Below are 16,777 nucleotides of genomic sequence, written 5' to 3' on the forward strand. Positions count from 1 at the left end.
CACCTGGGGATCTGAGGCCGGTTTGGGTTATCCGGCGGCGGTCTTCTTCGTCCCCCAACTCCTCTCGCCGCGGCGCTCCTCAGCGGTGAGTACGGTGACGAGCCCGAGGCTCTCCTGCCGAGGGGCCCGGCCTGCCGGGCCCGGAGAGCACAGGTGCCCGGGGACGCTGCCGCAGGTGCCCCTGCGATGTGGAAATCACCCCGGCAGGGGGAAACTGCATGGGCCGTGTAGAGAGCGGAGGCCGTGTCCGTGGGAGTGGGCTGTGCTTTCCCTTTGTCTGGCTTCCTCTCTCTGGCTGTGGGAAGGGTCAGCCAGAAGCGTCGTTTTAAGGTGGAAAAATAAAACAACTGCTTTGTTGCCCGCGTTAGGATGATACTGAGATCCTGGAGTGCTTACTGACCTTTAGGAAATTATTAATTTATAATTACCAACTCAGGCTCCCTGTGGGAGGTATTCTGTGGGTAAAAGGATTGGTTACTCAGTCCCAGCTTATGCACTGCTGAGTTCATAATTGGTTCCTTCATCTCTGTCTTGCTGCTGCTCTGTGGTGCATGTGGATGGCTATCCAAGTGAACATACCCCTAAAACATAGAGTATTCCTGCGTACTTTGCTGAAATTTTTGTACGTAGTTTGAACTGTAGTCGTGTCATCTCCTCCTTGACCGCTGCTTAGAGGATTCTGGGTGCATTCATTTAACATAAGATATCTAAGATCACGTGCTTAAAAGTCTCATCCTTTTTGCTCAGTCCTTTTTGAACTTAATAATTTTCCAGCTTTTCTGTACCATAATTATATGTTCTGTGATCTCACTGTAGTGTCCATCTACCACTAATGGAACTGATTCATGTTCCTTTACAGTACTTTTTCTCATATTTACACCTTTCTGATAAAGCCCCTAGTCATCGAGCCTTTATTCCCTGCAACTTTATTATTTTATCTCTCACTTGACTGTTCTCACCCTCTTTCAACCAACGTTCATACTCATGTTGTCTCCTGTTCCCCAACAGTCACTTACTTGCAAGGAGGTAGATGGAAACAAGTAAGAGGTGTTCAGCAGGATGAAAACACTTTGATTGTGTAGTACTTACACTGTGCTGTGTGTGCCTGTGTCTGTTCTGCTGTGGCCCTGCTCTGTAACCAGTCAGAGTATATCACTGTACTCCACTGTAAAAACCCAATCCTTGCCCCACAGAGTATTCAGCATGAAGTGGAAGAGCAAGAACAGTAAAGATAAGCAGCCAGCACGTCTCTAGGTTTTGTGATGGTCACAGCATGTTGGTAGTCTGATTGTTGCCCTTTTGTAGGTTAAAGCAGAGTTTTAACTTAAATGGTAACCTCTACAAGGAAGTTGCTTCAAATCTAGTAGTTCCAAAGTACATAACCACATAGCTTTATTCAAAATTGTTTGTACGGCTGAGCAAGAAATGGAAGATGCCATGGCAGCAAGGGAATAAAGATTTCAGGAACAGTCTGTAAGCAGCAATTTCTAAGATTGCACCATGGTTTTAAAAAAAAAAAAAGTATTAAGCAACATAAAAGGTTTGATTCCAGGGAGACCCGTCAATCACTACCAGTCTCAGCAGGCAGCAAAATCCACATGAGCAGCATGCCCCTGTGCAACAGTACCCTTTTCTCCGGAGTGCAGCCAGATGAATGGGAACAGCCACATCTACTTGATCCCTGCAGGCTGAGGCGTGCCTGAGACTGTTCTGTCTGTGCTCATCAGTACAGGAGGGTTGGTCAGCAGAGGGCCACTGAGATAGGCAGGATTAAAACTTTCACTTCAGGCAGGGAGGTTGCCAAAGTGGGGTTCAGCCTGCCTGCAGTAAGGGCTTCAGGGGGAACGTGCGGAAAGGGTTCTGGGAGGAGGGTGCCAGGTTCCTTGTGGTGACAGTGGGCATAATCTGAAACAAGACATGTCTGAATTGGATATAGGGAAAACTGTTCTACCACAAGTCAGATGCTGTGCAGGTTGCTAAGGGAGTCTAAGGCATCTTCTTCCTTGGAGGGTTTTAAGGCCTGGCTAGATATTGTTCCACCAAGCAACAAGACCTGGCTTTGCAGCTGATCCTTCTTGAGGAGGGTGGGCTTGAGAGCCCCTGGCTCAGCTACCCTATAGTGCTCTCACAAGCCATTTTCTGCCTGAGAATTAGAAGTTACTCATCATTACCTAGATAGGTTCAAGTAGTCGGCCCAGGTGAACCTCATGAGTTCAATCCAATTACAGTGTCTTGCACCTGGGGCTGGCAGCCCCTGCTATCAGTACAAACTGGAGAACAAAAGGATTGAGCATAGCCCTAACAAAAAGAACTTGAGGGTGTCCAGCAGTGTTCCCTTGCAGTTGAGTGGAGCTCAGCTGCATCAAAAGAAGCAGTGATCAGTAGATCAAGGGAGGTGATCCTGCTCCTCCACTCTGCACTGGTGAGACCTCACCTGGAGTACTGTGTCTTGATGTGGAGTCAGTACAGGAGATACATGGATCAGTTGGAGGGTGTCTAGAGGAGGGCCATGAAAGTGGTCTAAGGAGTGGAACGCCTCCTATGAGGACAGGCTGAGAGAGCTGGGGCTGTTCAGCCTGGAGAAGAGAAGGCTCGGAGGGTCCTGATAGCGGCTTTTCAGTATGTAAAGGGAGCTATAAAAAAGAATGGGACAGATTCTGTAGCAGGTTCTATTGTCACATGACAAGGGGAAAAAGGGTTTCAAAATAAAAAAGGGGAGATTTAAATTGGCTACAAGGAAGAAGTTTTTACTCTTGGGGTGGTGAGATGCTGGAATTGATTGCTTAGAGAGGCGGTGGATGCTAGAGATACTCAACGTCAGGCTGGAGGGGGATCTGAGCAACCTTATAGAGAGCTGTATGTGTCCCTTCTTCATTGTAGGGGATTTGGACTAGATGACCTTTGAGGGTCCCTTCCAATTCAAATGATTCTATTAACTGCTTTTTTGTGTGAGTGAAGTGAAGTACGTAGCCCTGATGTCTGAAAGTTTTTTTCTCTTTGCAAAGGTCTGTGACAGTTGTGTTTATGGATTTTGAGAGAATAGCCACAAGCTTATGTTGATGCAATTAGCTTTTTACTTTTAGCCGAAGCACATGGTGTATTGTTTAATCAGGTGAATGAGGAAGGTCTTTCTTACGAGCCCTTGGAAAGTGGAGGTAAAAAAAATTGGCTTTGTTTTGTGCATTGAGTGTGAAGTTAAATGGATACATGTTCACAGAATTTTCCTGTTGCAGATTAGGGGTGCTTTTGTGCTCCCTTATGCAGCAATTTCTTACGAGAGCTCAAAATGTTGAAAAACAGTGTCAGTTTTAGTCAGTCAAAGAGGTATTTCTGTGTGGCATACTGTGTGTGTAGTGTTGTTCTGATCAGGTAGGAAGAAGCAGAAAGATAATAAAGCAAATTAACTCGTAGTATACAAAATGCACCCTTCAGGAAGAGTCTGAAATTAGTTTCAAGGCAAAATATAATAGAATATAGCCCATATATCAAAAGCTGCATGAAAAATGCACATGTGATTTGTTGCATTTATTTTTTAAATTTTTCTTCTCAAATTAAACATGATATAAAATCCTGCTAGCATGTTTAATGTCTGTTGTTAAAGTGCAAAGAGGATAAAGTATTGCTCTACTCCTGTTTTCCAGTGGCTTTGAAACGTATGCTGAATTTCAATGTTCCTCCTGTTAAAAACAGCACAGGAGAGCCAGTATGGAAGGTAAGGACTGCATGAGTGGGAATAGGAGAATGTTATGGTGTTAAAAAAAAGAGTTCAGATTATCAAATTTAAACTAATTCATGTATGTTGTCTGTGTCCTTAACTTATACAGAATATTTTTTCCTGTGTGATACAAATACGGAGTTAAACATTAGAGTTACTGAGAAAAAGACATTTGACATATTGGCTAGTTAAGTATGCTGTGTCTGATTCTTTAGGCAATATATTAATGAGCAACTAAAGAGGGTGTTTTTGAAATGTGCTTATACCTCATGTGTGGCGGGAAATTGCATGATACCTTATGTCACAAAAAAAAGAAGTATGCAGAAAAGGGAGAACTGTTGGGGGCCTTAAGTCCTGTAGGTAGCCTTAAGTTTAGGACAAGCTGAGTTCAAGCTGCTCTCGTTAACTTAAAAAAAGTAAATAACTTGTCACTTGTGAAAAATTAATGCTACTTGAAAGCAAATATTCTGTTTTCTCTTTTCATTAATGTCTTTTTCGCTCTGTGCTTCTCCCACTGTTTCCCCCCACGTGTAGTCAGAGAAATGCTGTATTTACAGTAACCAAGTTCTGACTTGTAAATACAGCAGATTCTTGTTTGACTTCCATTTTTTTTTTTTTCAGAAGGAAATGATGATTCTTTTCACTTTATCATAGAGTTTCTTAGTGGGTTTTTTCTCTTTTTTTTTTTTCCACAAATGGAAACCTACAACAAAGTAATAAATTGGTACATGTTTATCACTCTTAAGGTTTGGGCAGTAGTTCCTTAAGCCTAAATTCCTGCATCCACAGTTTATCGCTTAAAAAAATAAATAAATAAAAAATGTATATCTATTTCAGGTTCTCATTTATGACAGATTTGGCCAAGATATCATCTCACCTTTGCTGTCAGTGAAAGAGCTGAGAGATATGGGGATCACTTTGCATCTGTAAGTACTTTAAAAGAGATTTTTTTCTTTAAATAGCTTTATCTAATATTTCCCTGAAATCGCGAACAAACAAAGAAAGGAACTTATTCAGTGAGTAACTACTAAAATAAGAATTATTCAGTGTTCAATAGGATTTCCTATTGTATAAAGGAGGCCTTTTCTCAGAAAAGTAATGAGAAATCTAGTAAAGATTTTTGAAAATGCCTGGGCAAATCCCTATATCCTTTTATATATTTTAAAATTATTTTGGCACAAACTGTTTACATGAGGCAGTGCATGATCTTTGCTTGTCTTTTTATATGCAGACTTTTGTCTTCTGTCTGTGATAAGGAGCTTTAAGAGTTATTTTAAAAGGTTTCTCACGTACGAAGTTCACGGATGCAGTATTTTATCACAGAATCATCTGTTTTTTAAAATTTCTGAAGCCTTTTCTTAAGCTTCAAATAAACTTCAGAGAACTCTGTTGACACATTCAGCTATCAAAAATTATACAGATGCAATTTTGCTATTTTTTCATGTTTTGTTTGTGCTAAAATGTGATTAAACATAAGAACACGTTCTGGAAAATAAGATTTGTATCTGCATAAATAATTTAATTAGCATTTATAATTTTATATAAATCAAAAGAGGGATACAGCGGAGATGGTGTTTTTATTTTCTTTTCAGGCTTTTGCACTCAGATCGGGATCCTATTCCAGATGTTCCTGCTGTTTACTTTGTAATGCCAACAGAAGAAAATATCGACAGAATGTGCCAGGTAACTTGCATATTTAATATTTAAGATGAGTGGACGCAGCAGGAGTAGTGTGTTTGAGATAATCCTGCGTTGATGTCAGCATGACTTCTGTATGTGTAGTTCTTGTGCATGTCTGTTTTGCTTGCATTTTATCTATCAGCATACCACTGCGTGTGAAATATTATCCAAAATTTTTACATGTAAAGCTGTTTCCCAGAAAGTAGAAGTGTAAATATGTCTTCTGTCTGGGGAGTGGAAAGACGAGAGTCAGCAAGCACAGGCTGAATACAGGCAGTCGGTTGACCAGGGGCTGCATGGAGTCGTCTTACCTTGGAGACATTCGAAACTTGACAGTGATGAGCCACCTCCTGTTTGACTCTGCCTTGAGAGAGGGGCTGGACTCAACTGTTTCGTTTCTGTGAGAGAAACGGATGGAAGGTGGACAAAGTTGTTGTCGCTGGAAATATGTGGAATAGTAGCTGCTGTCTGGTATCTTAAATGTTATTTCCTCATTTTATTTTATTTTTTTAGTTCTGTGTTAGATTCTATCAAGCTATGTAGTGAAAACACTTCATGCAGGTCTGTATGTTTAGATGGCCAAGCACTCCAGAAAAATTGACTATGGATAATTGGAACATCACATAGTAAAAGGTTGTGTATTTTTTAATAATTAAAGTATATGTTAGTACTTACTCAGGCAAAAAGATTGTGGTTTGGCTTTCTTTTAGGATCTTCGAAACCAGCTTTATGAATCTTATTATTTAAACTTTATTTCCGCTATTTCAAGAAGTAAACTGGAAGATATTGCCAATGCTGCCATAGGTGCTAATGCTGTAGCTCAAGTGGCTAAGGTAAGAAAATGCTCCAGTCTGTATTGTACAGGGAAGCATTGTTACAAGTATTGCAGTTTTATGTAACTGCTTCTGTGCCACAGACAGCTTTCCTGACTGAAATGTGAGCAAAATAAAAGTTTAGTTACGTTTGATGATGGGCATGGAAAAGTATCTGCAGCCATCTCATAAATCCAGCTTAGTGTTATATTTCATCTTAGTCCAAAGCCCAAGCGCTGCATGACTGTTGTACTGAAAGAGTGGAAATACAGTAGTTGCAGAATGCTTCTGATCTCACTAAATCAGTGTGTGCATCCAGTCCAAAAATAAGTAGCAACAAATCACTGGTGTTTCTGTACTTCACTCGGGATTGTTCTGACCATTCTTCCTTTATTTTTAGGTGTTTGATCAATATCTTAATTTTATTACTTTAGAAGATGATATGTTTGTGTTGTGTAACCAAAACAGAGAGCTTGTTTCATATCGTGGTAAGTAAAATTTCTTTGTATAAAAGATAAAATGTTTTAAAGTTGAAGTTTCCTTTTGAAGTTACAGTTAACACCTAACAATGATTTTTATTTTATTTTGATCTATTCAGACTTCAGGATAATCTGTCAGTGTATAGTTTAATATGATGAAGTAAGCAGTTCATACATACTACTTTAGGCATCTGTACTGCAAAGCTATTGTAATATTGAAAGTAATTGTTTTCTTAAATGACAAATTCAGGAAACTAAAACTGCACCCCAGATGAGGTTTTTTTTGTATGTGTGACAGTACGGGAAAAAGTGTTTTCATTTACACTTGTAGGTAGGCAGAGTAGGTGGCTGCTTTGTTTAGACACCACTGTTCAGTCGTAGTCCTATATGCAGTTCTTAATTAAATATTTTTAGGTTTTTTGTGAATGGTCAGCTAGAAAGTTACTGTAGGTAATGCAAAGCAAGAAAGATAACTTCAACTAATAGAGTTTTATGTATCATCTAAACAGTGACCAGTCAGTACCTGCTTTTCTTGGTCAAGACGTGAAAACTTGCATCCAAGCATGTGGGAGTATGCTGGGAATGTGTTTAGGATCAGGGACTGGAGTAGCACAGGGAAGAATCTGGAAAAAACATTATTGAAAATAAAAGGTGATGGCTTCTGCGACCGTCTAGGCCCATTTACTTTTGTCCGCTTCTTTGTCAAGTCTCTGAGTTGAAAGTGAAGTCAGTCTCATGGGAATGTTCTTGCTGTCTTATCATGTGGCTTCTGTTGGACCTGTTTCCTACTCTAAAAATGGTGAGGATGCCCTGTGTCACTTACTTCTATAGGTGTTACTGCAGCAGCCTACGTAGACAACACATGCTAGTTGTTGTCATCGTCATCCATACAATTTTCCTATCTTCTTTCACTTCTGTGCTCCTCTGAGCCATTCAGTGTGCTAAACTAGCAGAGAGTAACTGTCACTACCTGCATTGCTATCTGCTCGCTAGTATAGGGTGGGTTGTCTTGCTGCCCTTGTTGTGGTTTCCCTCTTCTCTCTCTTATATCAAAACCAGTAACTTTGGAGTCACAGAGTATTCCAGTTGACTCATTCAGTAAAAGATAGCGACTCATTTATGTTATCTGCAAATCCAGTGCAAGGGAAGCAGAAGATGCATGCGAGTCAGAGGCAACACAGCACTTATTTTAGCAGCAGCTCCTCATTATGTTACTGTAGTCACAACATCTACACAAGTGCCACACAATTATTCCTTTATTTGGCTGCACAGAGTACTTACTAGTGACTGGATAGAGAGATGAGAAGTCTCTGTATGCTTAACATTTAGCAGTGTGGTTCTTTTGTCCAGTATCCAAGGTCCTTCTTGAGATCTGGATCCATTGTACTGAGTTTGGCTTCACTGGGAACTTATTTCAGTGTCAGGAAATTAGGTTTTTTTTTGTTTGAAAAATGGTCTTTTTATTACTTTAAAACCGATTGTTAGTAGTTTTAGCAATAATTGTTTTGCATTGTGTTTGTGTGTATATATAAAGATTCTTGACCGTGCCTCATGAGATTTCTACTAGCTAACAGAATTTGAATTAAAATGACTGAAAACGTTTATACCTGTCAGTTTGTGTGATTTTTTTTTCTTTTTTTTTCCTCTCTCTTGGGTTGCTGAAATTTGCCATTCAATATACAGTTTCACACTATGGAAATAGTCCACTTCTATACTGATTTAAACAAACACTGATGGAACAGAAATCTAATCTCCCATACAGAAGTAATTAGTTTTCCAGTAGAGCACTAAGCTGATCATCTCTTTGTGAGCTCAGTCTGACCGGGGGAGGCAAAAGTAATGCATGGGCAGTGAAGAAGTAAACTCTTTGTAGAGGGTAGCCCTAACAGAAAACTGCTACTTTGTAAATAGTTGTGTAATCTGCGAAGTCAGTGTAAATCTGGTGGTGATGAAAGAGAGAGCATGGTAACATAGTTCAGTTACATAAAAGGTTTTCATAGCCAGAGTTCTGTTTTTCTGTGACTGTAGAGGAAAGAGTAAATGGTTAATGCTGCTATGAAGTGTATGTACCTGACATCCTGTTTGATGCTATTTGAATGCTTGTTAATTTGAAAAAAGATTTCTAAGTAGATGGCCATTCTTTTTTCATAATGTAATTCTCTAAGAGGGATTTTTAATAATACAGAGATGATCTGAAAGGAGGCAATGGGGAGAGGCTGTGGTATTGGGCTTTCCACGGTGATTAATAACCAGTTTATCTCAGACTTTTTTTTAAAAAAAAGGGGGTAATACAAGTATATTTTATGATTTGATCTCTTCAGCAGTAAAAACTGAAGTTGGCACTTGACAGCCGTTAGGTAAGAGGATCACTGTCTTGGTGTTGATGTGGCATGAACTTCTTTCTTTCACCCTGTATTTAACTCTTTTCCACACTGTTTCAGCCATTAACAGACCAGATATAACAGACACTGAAATGGAAACGATAATGGACACTATTGTTGATAGCCTCTTCTGTTTTTTTGTTACACTTGGTAAGTTTTCAAATTCTAGCATATTTTCCATTCCTTTTAGAAGAGACCTATGCTCAGTGAGATACAGAAATTTTGTAATTTTTGTACAGCTAAATTAAGGCAGAAGTAGGTGTATGACAGATACCTTAATGGTTTGCTGAGTGGATTATTGATCTTCGTAGAATTATTCCTGTACGTCACTGCCGAAGAAAATAAAGGCTATGCCATGTGAGACGTGATATATTTAATCTTCAGTATCAATGGGTAAGGAATACTGAAGGTTTTGGATTCGTTCTTTTTAGAAAATACTAATTTGTTCTGAAGGTCAGCAGTGCTAGGAGTTTGGATTTTTAAGCTCGAAGAAAGGAGAAAAACGTCATGCAACCTTTGCAAGGGTTTAATTGAAATACTTCCTGGAATAGGAAGATAAATATAATTTATTCACATTACCGTGCATTATGTTGTTGCTTAACCCATACCCATATAGTGATGCCATCTACTGTAAGTTCTCACTGTGATCAGTGGATCTGAAATGGTATTCCTGTAGGAGAGTGTGGAATCTCTCTGGGGCAGTCTTGTGGGATTTAAATTGTCATATTTATACAAAAGAATTATTTCATTTTTATAGGTTAGATACAGAGCTAATGAACTTTTAAAGCTGAAATCCCATGGAAAATGTGCTTTTGAAAATGACATTTCCTGTATCAAGATGTGACTGATACGATACTTTGTGTTTCTTGCAATATTTCTTGTTATTGTTTTTAAGTAAATTCTGACCTTATGAAACTAAGTTTTAATGCTTCCCTACTAGAGTTTGTTTAACCAATACATGATATGCTAGCTCTCTTTCTAGAATGTGCTGTCTTTTTCATAAATTCATGCATGAGAGTTAGTTTTGTTAAACTTCAGGTAATGTATTGCTATGGAGTATTATTCAGATTTAAAGACTGTGAGAAAAAAATTTAACAGAAGGATTGTCCGCTTGAGAATTTTATTTTCAAACTATTACTAAAAATTGTTTTCTGCAAAGTACACTGACTTATAGTCTTAAAATTGTAATACAAGTGGAAGTCGATCTATCTTTTATTAGGAGCTATTCCTATAATCAGATGCTCAAGAGGAACTGCAGCTGAAATGGTGGCAGTGGTAAGAAATGATTTTTCTAAAAGAGTATTGCTGTTGTAAATTTTTTCTTAACAGCTTGTTTGCTTTTTTCATTTCCACATAGAGATCTAGTGGCATTGTCTCCTATTCTTAGTGAGGAAAATAAAACTGGAAGAACATACATCAGCCTTCCGTTATGATTTTAGTTCCATGGAACTTATAGGTAGAAATCGTAATGTTATGAAATCTGCTGATGAGAAACTTAAATCTGAAGGATCATTCGTACTTTGGAGTTCTTGTAGGTTTTCTGGCAGGCATTAAAATTAGAACCATGAACCTATAAATAAATTCTATAAAAAGTTGCCATCTGGCCCGAGTTTTCCTATGTCTGTATAGGAATTTCTCTGTCTTATTGAGGCACCTCATAAGTGGGAGACATTTTTATTATATTAAAGTAATCTCGATTGTCAAATAGGAATGAAATTACCAAATTAAATTAGAACTAATAGTTGCTACAGCAGTGTCTTCACTAGGGGTCACTGTGCTTCATTCTGTATTCCTCGTAGCTTTCTTCGTCACTGAAGCCTTAACATCGGTTAAACTCAAGCGTTCAGTCTGCATGTGTTCATATCAGAGATATTCTTCATTTTATGAAACACTTTACTACAGCAATATTTGACAACCCAATTTGCTGCTTCTGTTCTGATTCCCTGTGGGTGTAGATATTTTTTATTCACATATTTAGAGAGAGGATGCTAATTATCTAAGAGGAAGTTTGCTGGATATAAAGTAAATATCTTCTGTAGACTCTTGGGTTTGGGTATAAAAACTGGAGGGAGGAAAAACAGGGAAGAGATTTCTTGGGCAGATCTAATGTGAAGTTGACCATAAATGTCTTAGCTATAAGAAGTATTGAAGTGCAAAACAAGCATGATCTTTAAATGTTGAGGAAATAAATAGGTTAAGAAATCATTGGTTCATTAAATACTGTTTTGTATTTTTCTCCATGCAGAAATTAGATAAAAAGCTCAGAGAGAATCTAAGAGATGCCAGAAACAGTCTTTTTACAGGTGACACACTTGGAGCTGGCCAGTTCAGGTAAGGCGTTAGTAATAACTGTATGTTTTTATTGTTTATATTTCAGTTGTCTGTAAGATCTCACTAGGGTAAGTCACCACTATATGGTGAAAACGACAAGGATTTGGTTCAAATTGTGTACTAAAGTAGTTGTACTCCAAAGTAAGATTGCCCATCTCTTAGTATAATTGGGTTGAAACTTACATGACTGAGACAGTGAGGCAGAAATTATTTAAAGAAGCAGACAGTTTTTTGTTTGCCTTTTCATAATAGTTACATTGCAGTGCTGTTATATGCAGCTGCATTTCTGAACATTTGTTAATCAACCTGTAGGCCTTTGAAAAGAAAGAAATACCCACTTTCTCACTTCTGAGCAGTTACCAGTTGTCATTATGTCAGCTGATCTCTGTATCTACCAGAGGAGAACTGCATAAGCAAGTTGGATGATTAGACAGTTAAGAGCTGTCATGCATTTGAATCCTTTGAGGGGAAAGGAGGGTTGAGAAAAGACATTGCAGGTGCTTGCATGTGTCTGAAATTTGTTTTTAGTAGCCTCTCCAACATCCCTTTGCCTCCAGCTAGTTGAATACTTCACTGACTGCCTTACAAAAGTGCCTTATGGTAGTTTGCACTGTACTAAAAAGGTGAGGAGACCCATTAAGAAAACTGTAGCTGAAGGCAGAGGTTATGATCTCCTAACTGGAAACAAAAATACCCAGATTGTTTTTTATTATGTAGATATTACAGATTTTTATCTCATTCTGCGCAGAGCTTTGATTAAAAACAAAACAAAAAAAACGCATGAAGATTGTGGGACAAAATGAAATGGGATAGAAAGCCATTAGGAGAGAGAGCATAGCTGTGAAATTAGTTCCTTTATTTTTATGGGAATTGTAACCAGTGAACTTCCTTCAGGAGGGTAGCATGCTTTCCTATTAGGATAGCATTATTTCCCTCAGAGAAATCAAGCTGCAACATAAAGCAATTATGGGAACCTCTATCAGCTAAATAGTGGCTGATCTTGAGTTTGCTTTCCCAAATGACACAGGCTCTTGAGATTACGTATCTGCATGTAAATACTTATCCAGAGCATGGAATTGTCTGTCCAAATAATGTAGCTGTCACATTTACTGTAAGTTTTATGTTTGCTAGGGACATGCTTACATTAGTTGTCTTTCTGTCTCCACTGTTAATTTTTATATGGCTGTAACCCAAGATATTTTGCTGTTGTTTTTTTTTTTTCCTCATAAAATTGTGTTAATGATGCAGTTACAGCAATGCATTCCAGAAAGTAATATTTTTTTCCTTACAGACTTCATATACAAGCAAAGAGTTAAAATGAAATAAGAGAGTTGAGAGGCAGATTTTATGTTTTAGAGGTACATAATAAGATTAAGGTCAAATGTGACCCACTCAGGTTCTTACAGTATTAAACGCTTGTTTGAAACTCAGATGTGTATCCACATGAGGAAGTATGTATTAGTTAATAGTTAAAAGCCTAGTTATTTTATGGTGTTCTGATGTCTGCTTAGTATTTTTTCACTGGGTGCAAAATACTGGCAGTGATCAGCCCCAGAAGCTTTGGGGAAGGCTGGTGGAATTCTTCAGTAGGAAGTTAGGCTTTTAACTTAGAATGCAATGTAGAAGGTGGCTGGTATCGCTCAGGATGTTACTGGGATGTTCTGAACATATTTAAAGAAGTACTAATGAAGTGTCATCTTTTCAGCTTCCAAAGGCCCCTATTAGTCCTTGTTGACAGAAACATAGATTTAGCAACTCCTCTACACCATACTTGGACATACCAAGCTTTAGTGCATGATGTTCTGGTAAGAATAAATCTGATTTTGTTACCAAAAATACTTTTTCACTCAGCTTGTTATTAAACTTAATACCAGATTCTCTCTTAACTCAAAATTTGCTTTACTTCTTTTATCTGAAAAGTAGGTGGAAGGTTGGAGCATTGTTTGAGAAGGTTTCTTTAGCAGTAACTTCTAAAGTTGTCAAAAATTTGAAATCTTGATATTATTATAAGGTACATAACTCAGCAGACCTAGATTATTCCTCAGTAGTTCATAATCACTTTTTAACTGCAAATTCTGTGCATTCAGTTCATTTTTGAAAAATATTTGTGATGAGTTTTAAAACTGATTTTAGTATTAGCTTGAATTTCCAAAAACATGTCTGTTTTACTCTACAAGATGTTGTGGGCACTCAGTATAGACGTGTCAAGTGGTACATGGCCCTACTGTGAGAAGCCTAAAATTGATTTATTTTTTTAAAAACAAAGGTCACCTTTAAGCCCTTTTCTCTAGTTTATTTTATAAAACTAGTAGTGATGAGGTACTTGAATGAAAGCAAATACTGTTTACTTGGGATTTGTGCATTTCATACATACTTACTTTCTTAATAATACAAAAAATGAATAAGAATAATTACTTTCTGGAGGCTTTTCTGGATTGGATTGTATTTTGGATTGGATAGTCATGCAAATCATTTTGGTATATAGCTTAGAGGAATAATTTATTTTTATTATTGAGGCTGTTAGAGGAAGGTGTAAAATATACACATGCACCTATGTACATATAGTAACTTGTTTGTACGTGCCTTTAAATTCTATTTTATATACTTTATGCTTTGTGAGCAGTCCCTTCCTGTTAACCTAAAGGATGGGATTTTTTTCAAGTGAACATTTTTTTGCCATTCTGTAGGACAAGCTGATGCCAAAAAAGGTGGTTTGTGCTGTTTTTCTCCAATAACTGTTGAACACTGAAGACTTTTTCAGTTAGAAATATTGCATTTCTTCTGTTTGCTTTTGAGAATCAGTGAAAGAATCAGGAATTGCTATTGCATAAAGTCAACACTTATTTCTGATAATTGCCTGCAAGCCATTGAAGGGCAAATGCTCAGTGACTGGCTAGTAAATACCTGCCACCTCTATGTGCCTCCTCATCAGCTGCTGGCTAGAGAAAGTTGTCTGGTGGCCTGAGGTAGGACCTTGATCCATCAAGAGGTCAGAGGTATTAAAGATGTAGTGAAAACTGAGTGCTTACAAATATGGAGAGGTGAGGTACTGGAATAACATGACAAGAATGGCTTGAGAATCATTGAATGTTTATCTGTTCAGCGTAAGTTTCTGGGAGAACTTGTTAAATATTGTGTGTTGCTTCTCTTTTTTGACTAAGTTGACAGGATAATATATTTCTTTAATAAAATTATAATCAAGTGGCCTGTGATTCCATGTCAAGGGCAAAACAAAAATTTAATTTCAAAATCAGTTGAGTTGCTCCCATTGAAGGCAATCATGTCAGATTCTTCACTGATGGAGCATAATATTTTATTAAATGACCATGTAGCCTCTCAGAAGGCCATGAATTGTAACTGCAAGTGTTACCAGGATGTTAATTATGTACATTTTACTTTGCCAAGTAAAATAACCAAGCTTGAAGCTCTTGGTTAAAATATCCCAGGAGTTCTGTGAGGTGTTGAACTAAGCGCTCACCGAGCCACAAAGTAGAGTTCTGTGTCCTTTGAGATGATAATGGTGGTGTTTCTACACATAAACAGATGTGTGTGCAGAGATCCATATTTCGGACTAAAATACCCTTCGGGAGTGGTTACAGAAAAGTGGGAGGCACAGATAGAAGGCTTTTTAAAGACAGAATGTGGAGGTCAAATGAGGAGGACTGGAATCGATAAGAATCGTTTTGGTAAAACTTGTAAATGCCAAACCTAACATGGAAACTTGGGTCACTGGTGAGTTAAATTGAGCCAAAACATAGATCTCCATTAAAAATTACAGCTGAGTTTTCAATTAAATGACTATTTTTCTTTTAACTTTGTAGTGAACAAATGTACGTTAAAAATAGTCTAGTTTTACTGAAACCTTAAGCATGCTGTCTAGCATGAGGTTTCTGCCCATTGGCTGCATGTGTTTTCTTTGAGAAACAACTTGGTTTTTCTTTGGTTCTGGCATGGATGGCTTGAAATGGAATTCTGAAAGTGTGAGCTGTGCCAGCTGATAACTAGAAACATTTTTAACTGTTTTTTTATTTGACAGTTGCACTTACAATGAGAATAACTAGTTTTATTTCTGGAAAAAATACGTATTTTAAAAATTCTTGACAATTCCAATGAAATCAAGATTTTAACTCCTTTAGTCATTATTTCACAAGAAGAGATCACCTGTGAAATTGCAAATGTACTTCAGAGGGGTTAGAATAAAGTTGGTATGTGGGGTTCTTATTCATCTCTGTGTTGAAAATTAGGGGTTATGCTGCAGAAAGCACAGAGCTGTCATTGGCAAAAGTAATGGGGAAAAGGAACAAAAAGCAAACAGGAAAGCAAGCAGTGATAATATTATATGTGAACATAACTCTGTCATCTACCTGAAAGACATAGATTCTAGATCTGCGTATCTATGTAGTAGAGAAGAATGTGTGAAGAAGGTTCATCTAAACAGTCCTTCCAGTAGGTGCTGCTGACTAGATATTGTTGTGAGCTTCCTTGCAACTCTGTTAAATTTGCTGTAATTGTGTAAGTGAAATTCAACCTTAGAAATTTTTTTTCTCTACAACGCAAACTTTCCGTTACTTTAAGGTTTGGACCTGAGTGTTTAGAGCTTAGTTATTACCAAATAACCTATTTTCTATATGGGAAACAGTATTCTTGTCATTTCATTTTAAGATTTGTTGCTGGCTTTGATAGTTTTTCAGTAGTGCAACTAATTTTGGAGATCTTGCATTGCAGTCATTATTACCAGCAAAGTATTCACTGTCATCTTGGGAAATCTTAATTTAAAGCTGTGTTAGTAGCTTTTACACTAAAAAAAGTTCTTGAAGATAATTGTCTGAATATAAAAGACTGATTAAATGATTAGAAACTGTCAAATATTTACATAACGTTCTTTTTCTTCTTCCCTTAGGATTTCCATTTGAATAGAGTTAACTTGGAAGAATCAACAGGAACAGAAGGTACTCCAGCAGGTGCCAGACCTAAGAAAAAAAATAAGAAATCCTATGATTTAACTGCATCTGATAAATTTTGGCAGAAGCATAAGGGCAGGTAAGCTGTACTAGGTACAAAAGCAATGTGATGTTTGCTTGATCAGATCTTCTGGTAGGATTTTCTTGGGTTTGTTTGACTGTGATGACACATGATTAAATACTACAGATGAGGCTCACAAATAGGAGCGTGTGCTTGGAGTTGTGTGGTAGGTTTCAATTTTTTTTTTACTTTTTGTAACAGACTTAGCTATTTAAAACTAATTTTACCTGTACAAATAGCAGGATTGGAGTACAGACATAACTGTCCTTAGTTAGGAAGCGCAAAAAGAAAAATGAATGTATGCAGTCTTTACTGTTACTCAGATAACAAATACATTTACAAGGTTCTGTCTGCCTA

At 37.6% G+C, this 16,777-nt stretch overlaps 1 protein-coding gene across 1 annotated transcript in view; it reads left to right on the top strand.

Annotated features, from left to right (window-relative positions):
- Positions 1-3,614: 3,614 nt before the first annotated feature.
- The window catches only part of SCFD1 (sec1 family domain containing 1), a 40,580-nt gene continuing 27,417 nt past the window's right edge, over positions 3,615-16,777 (top strand). Inside the window, exons 1-10 of the mRNA XM_010711641.3 lie at positions 3,615-3,712; positions 4,553-4,641; positions 5,308-5,398; positions 6,106-6,228; positions 6,608-6,695; positions 9,128-9,217; positions 10,287-10,342; positions 11,313-11,398; positions 13,104-13,203; positions 16,299-16,438. Coding sequence (XP_010709943.1) covers positions 3,656-3,712; positions 4,553-4,641; positions 5,308-5,398; positions 6,106-6,228; positions 6,608-6,695; positions 9,128-9,217; positions 10,287-10,342; positions 11,313-11,398; positions 13,104-13,203; positions 16,299-16,438 — 920 coding nt within the window. The 5' untranslated portion in view covers positions 3,615-3,655. The remainder of the gene's footprint in view (positions 3,713-4,552; positions 4,642-5,307; positions 5,399-6,105; positions 6,229-6,607; positions 6,696-9,127; positions 9,218-10,286; positions 10,343-11,312; positions 11,399-13,103; positions 13,204-16,298; positions 16,439-16,777) is intronic.

The sequence above is a fragment of the Meleagris gallopavo genome, chromosome 5 (genome assembly GCF_000146605.3).
Source record: "Meleagris gallopavo isolate NT-WF06-2002-E0010 breed Aviagen turkey brand Nicholas breeding stock chromosome 5, Turkey_5.1, whole genome shotgun sequence".
NCBI lineage: Eukaryota > Metazoa > Chordata > Aves > Galliformes > Phasianidae > Meleagris > Meleagris gallopavo.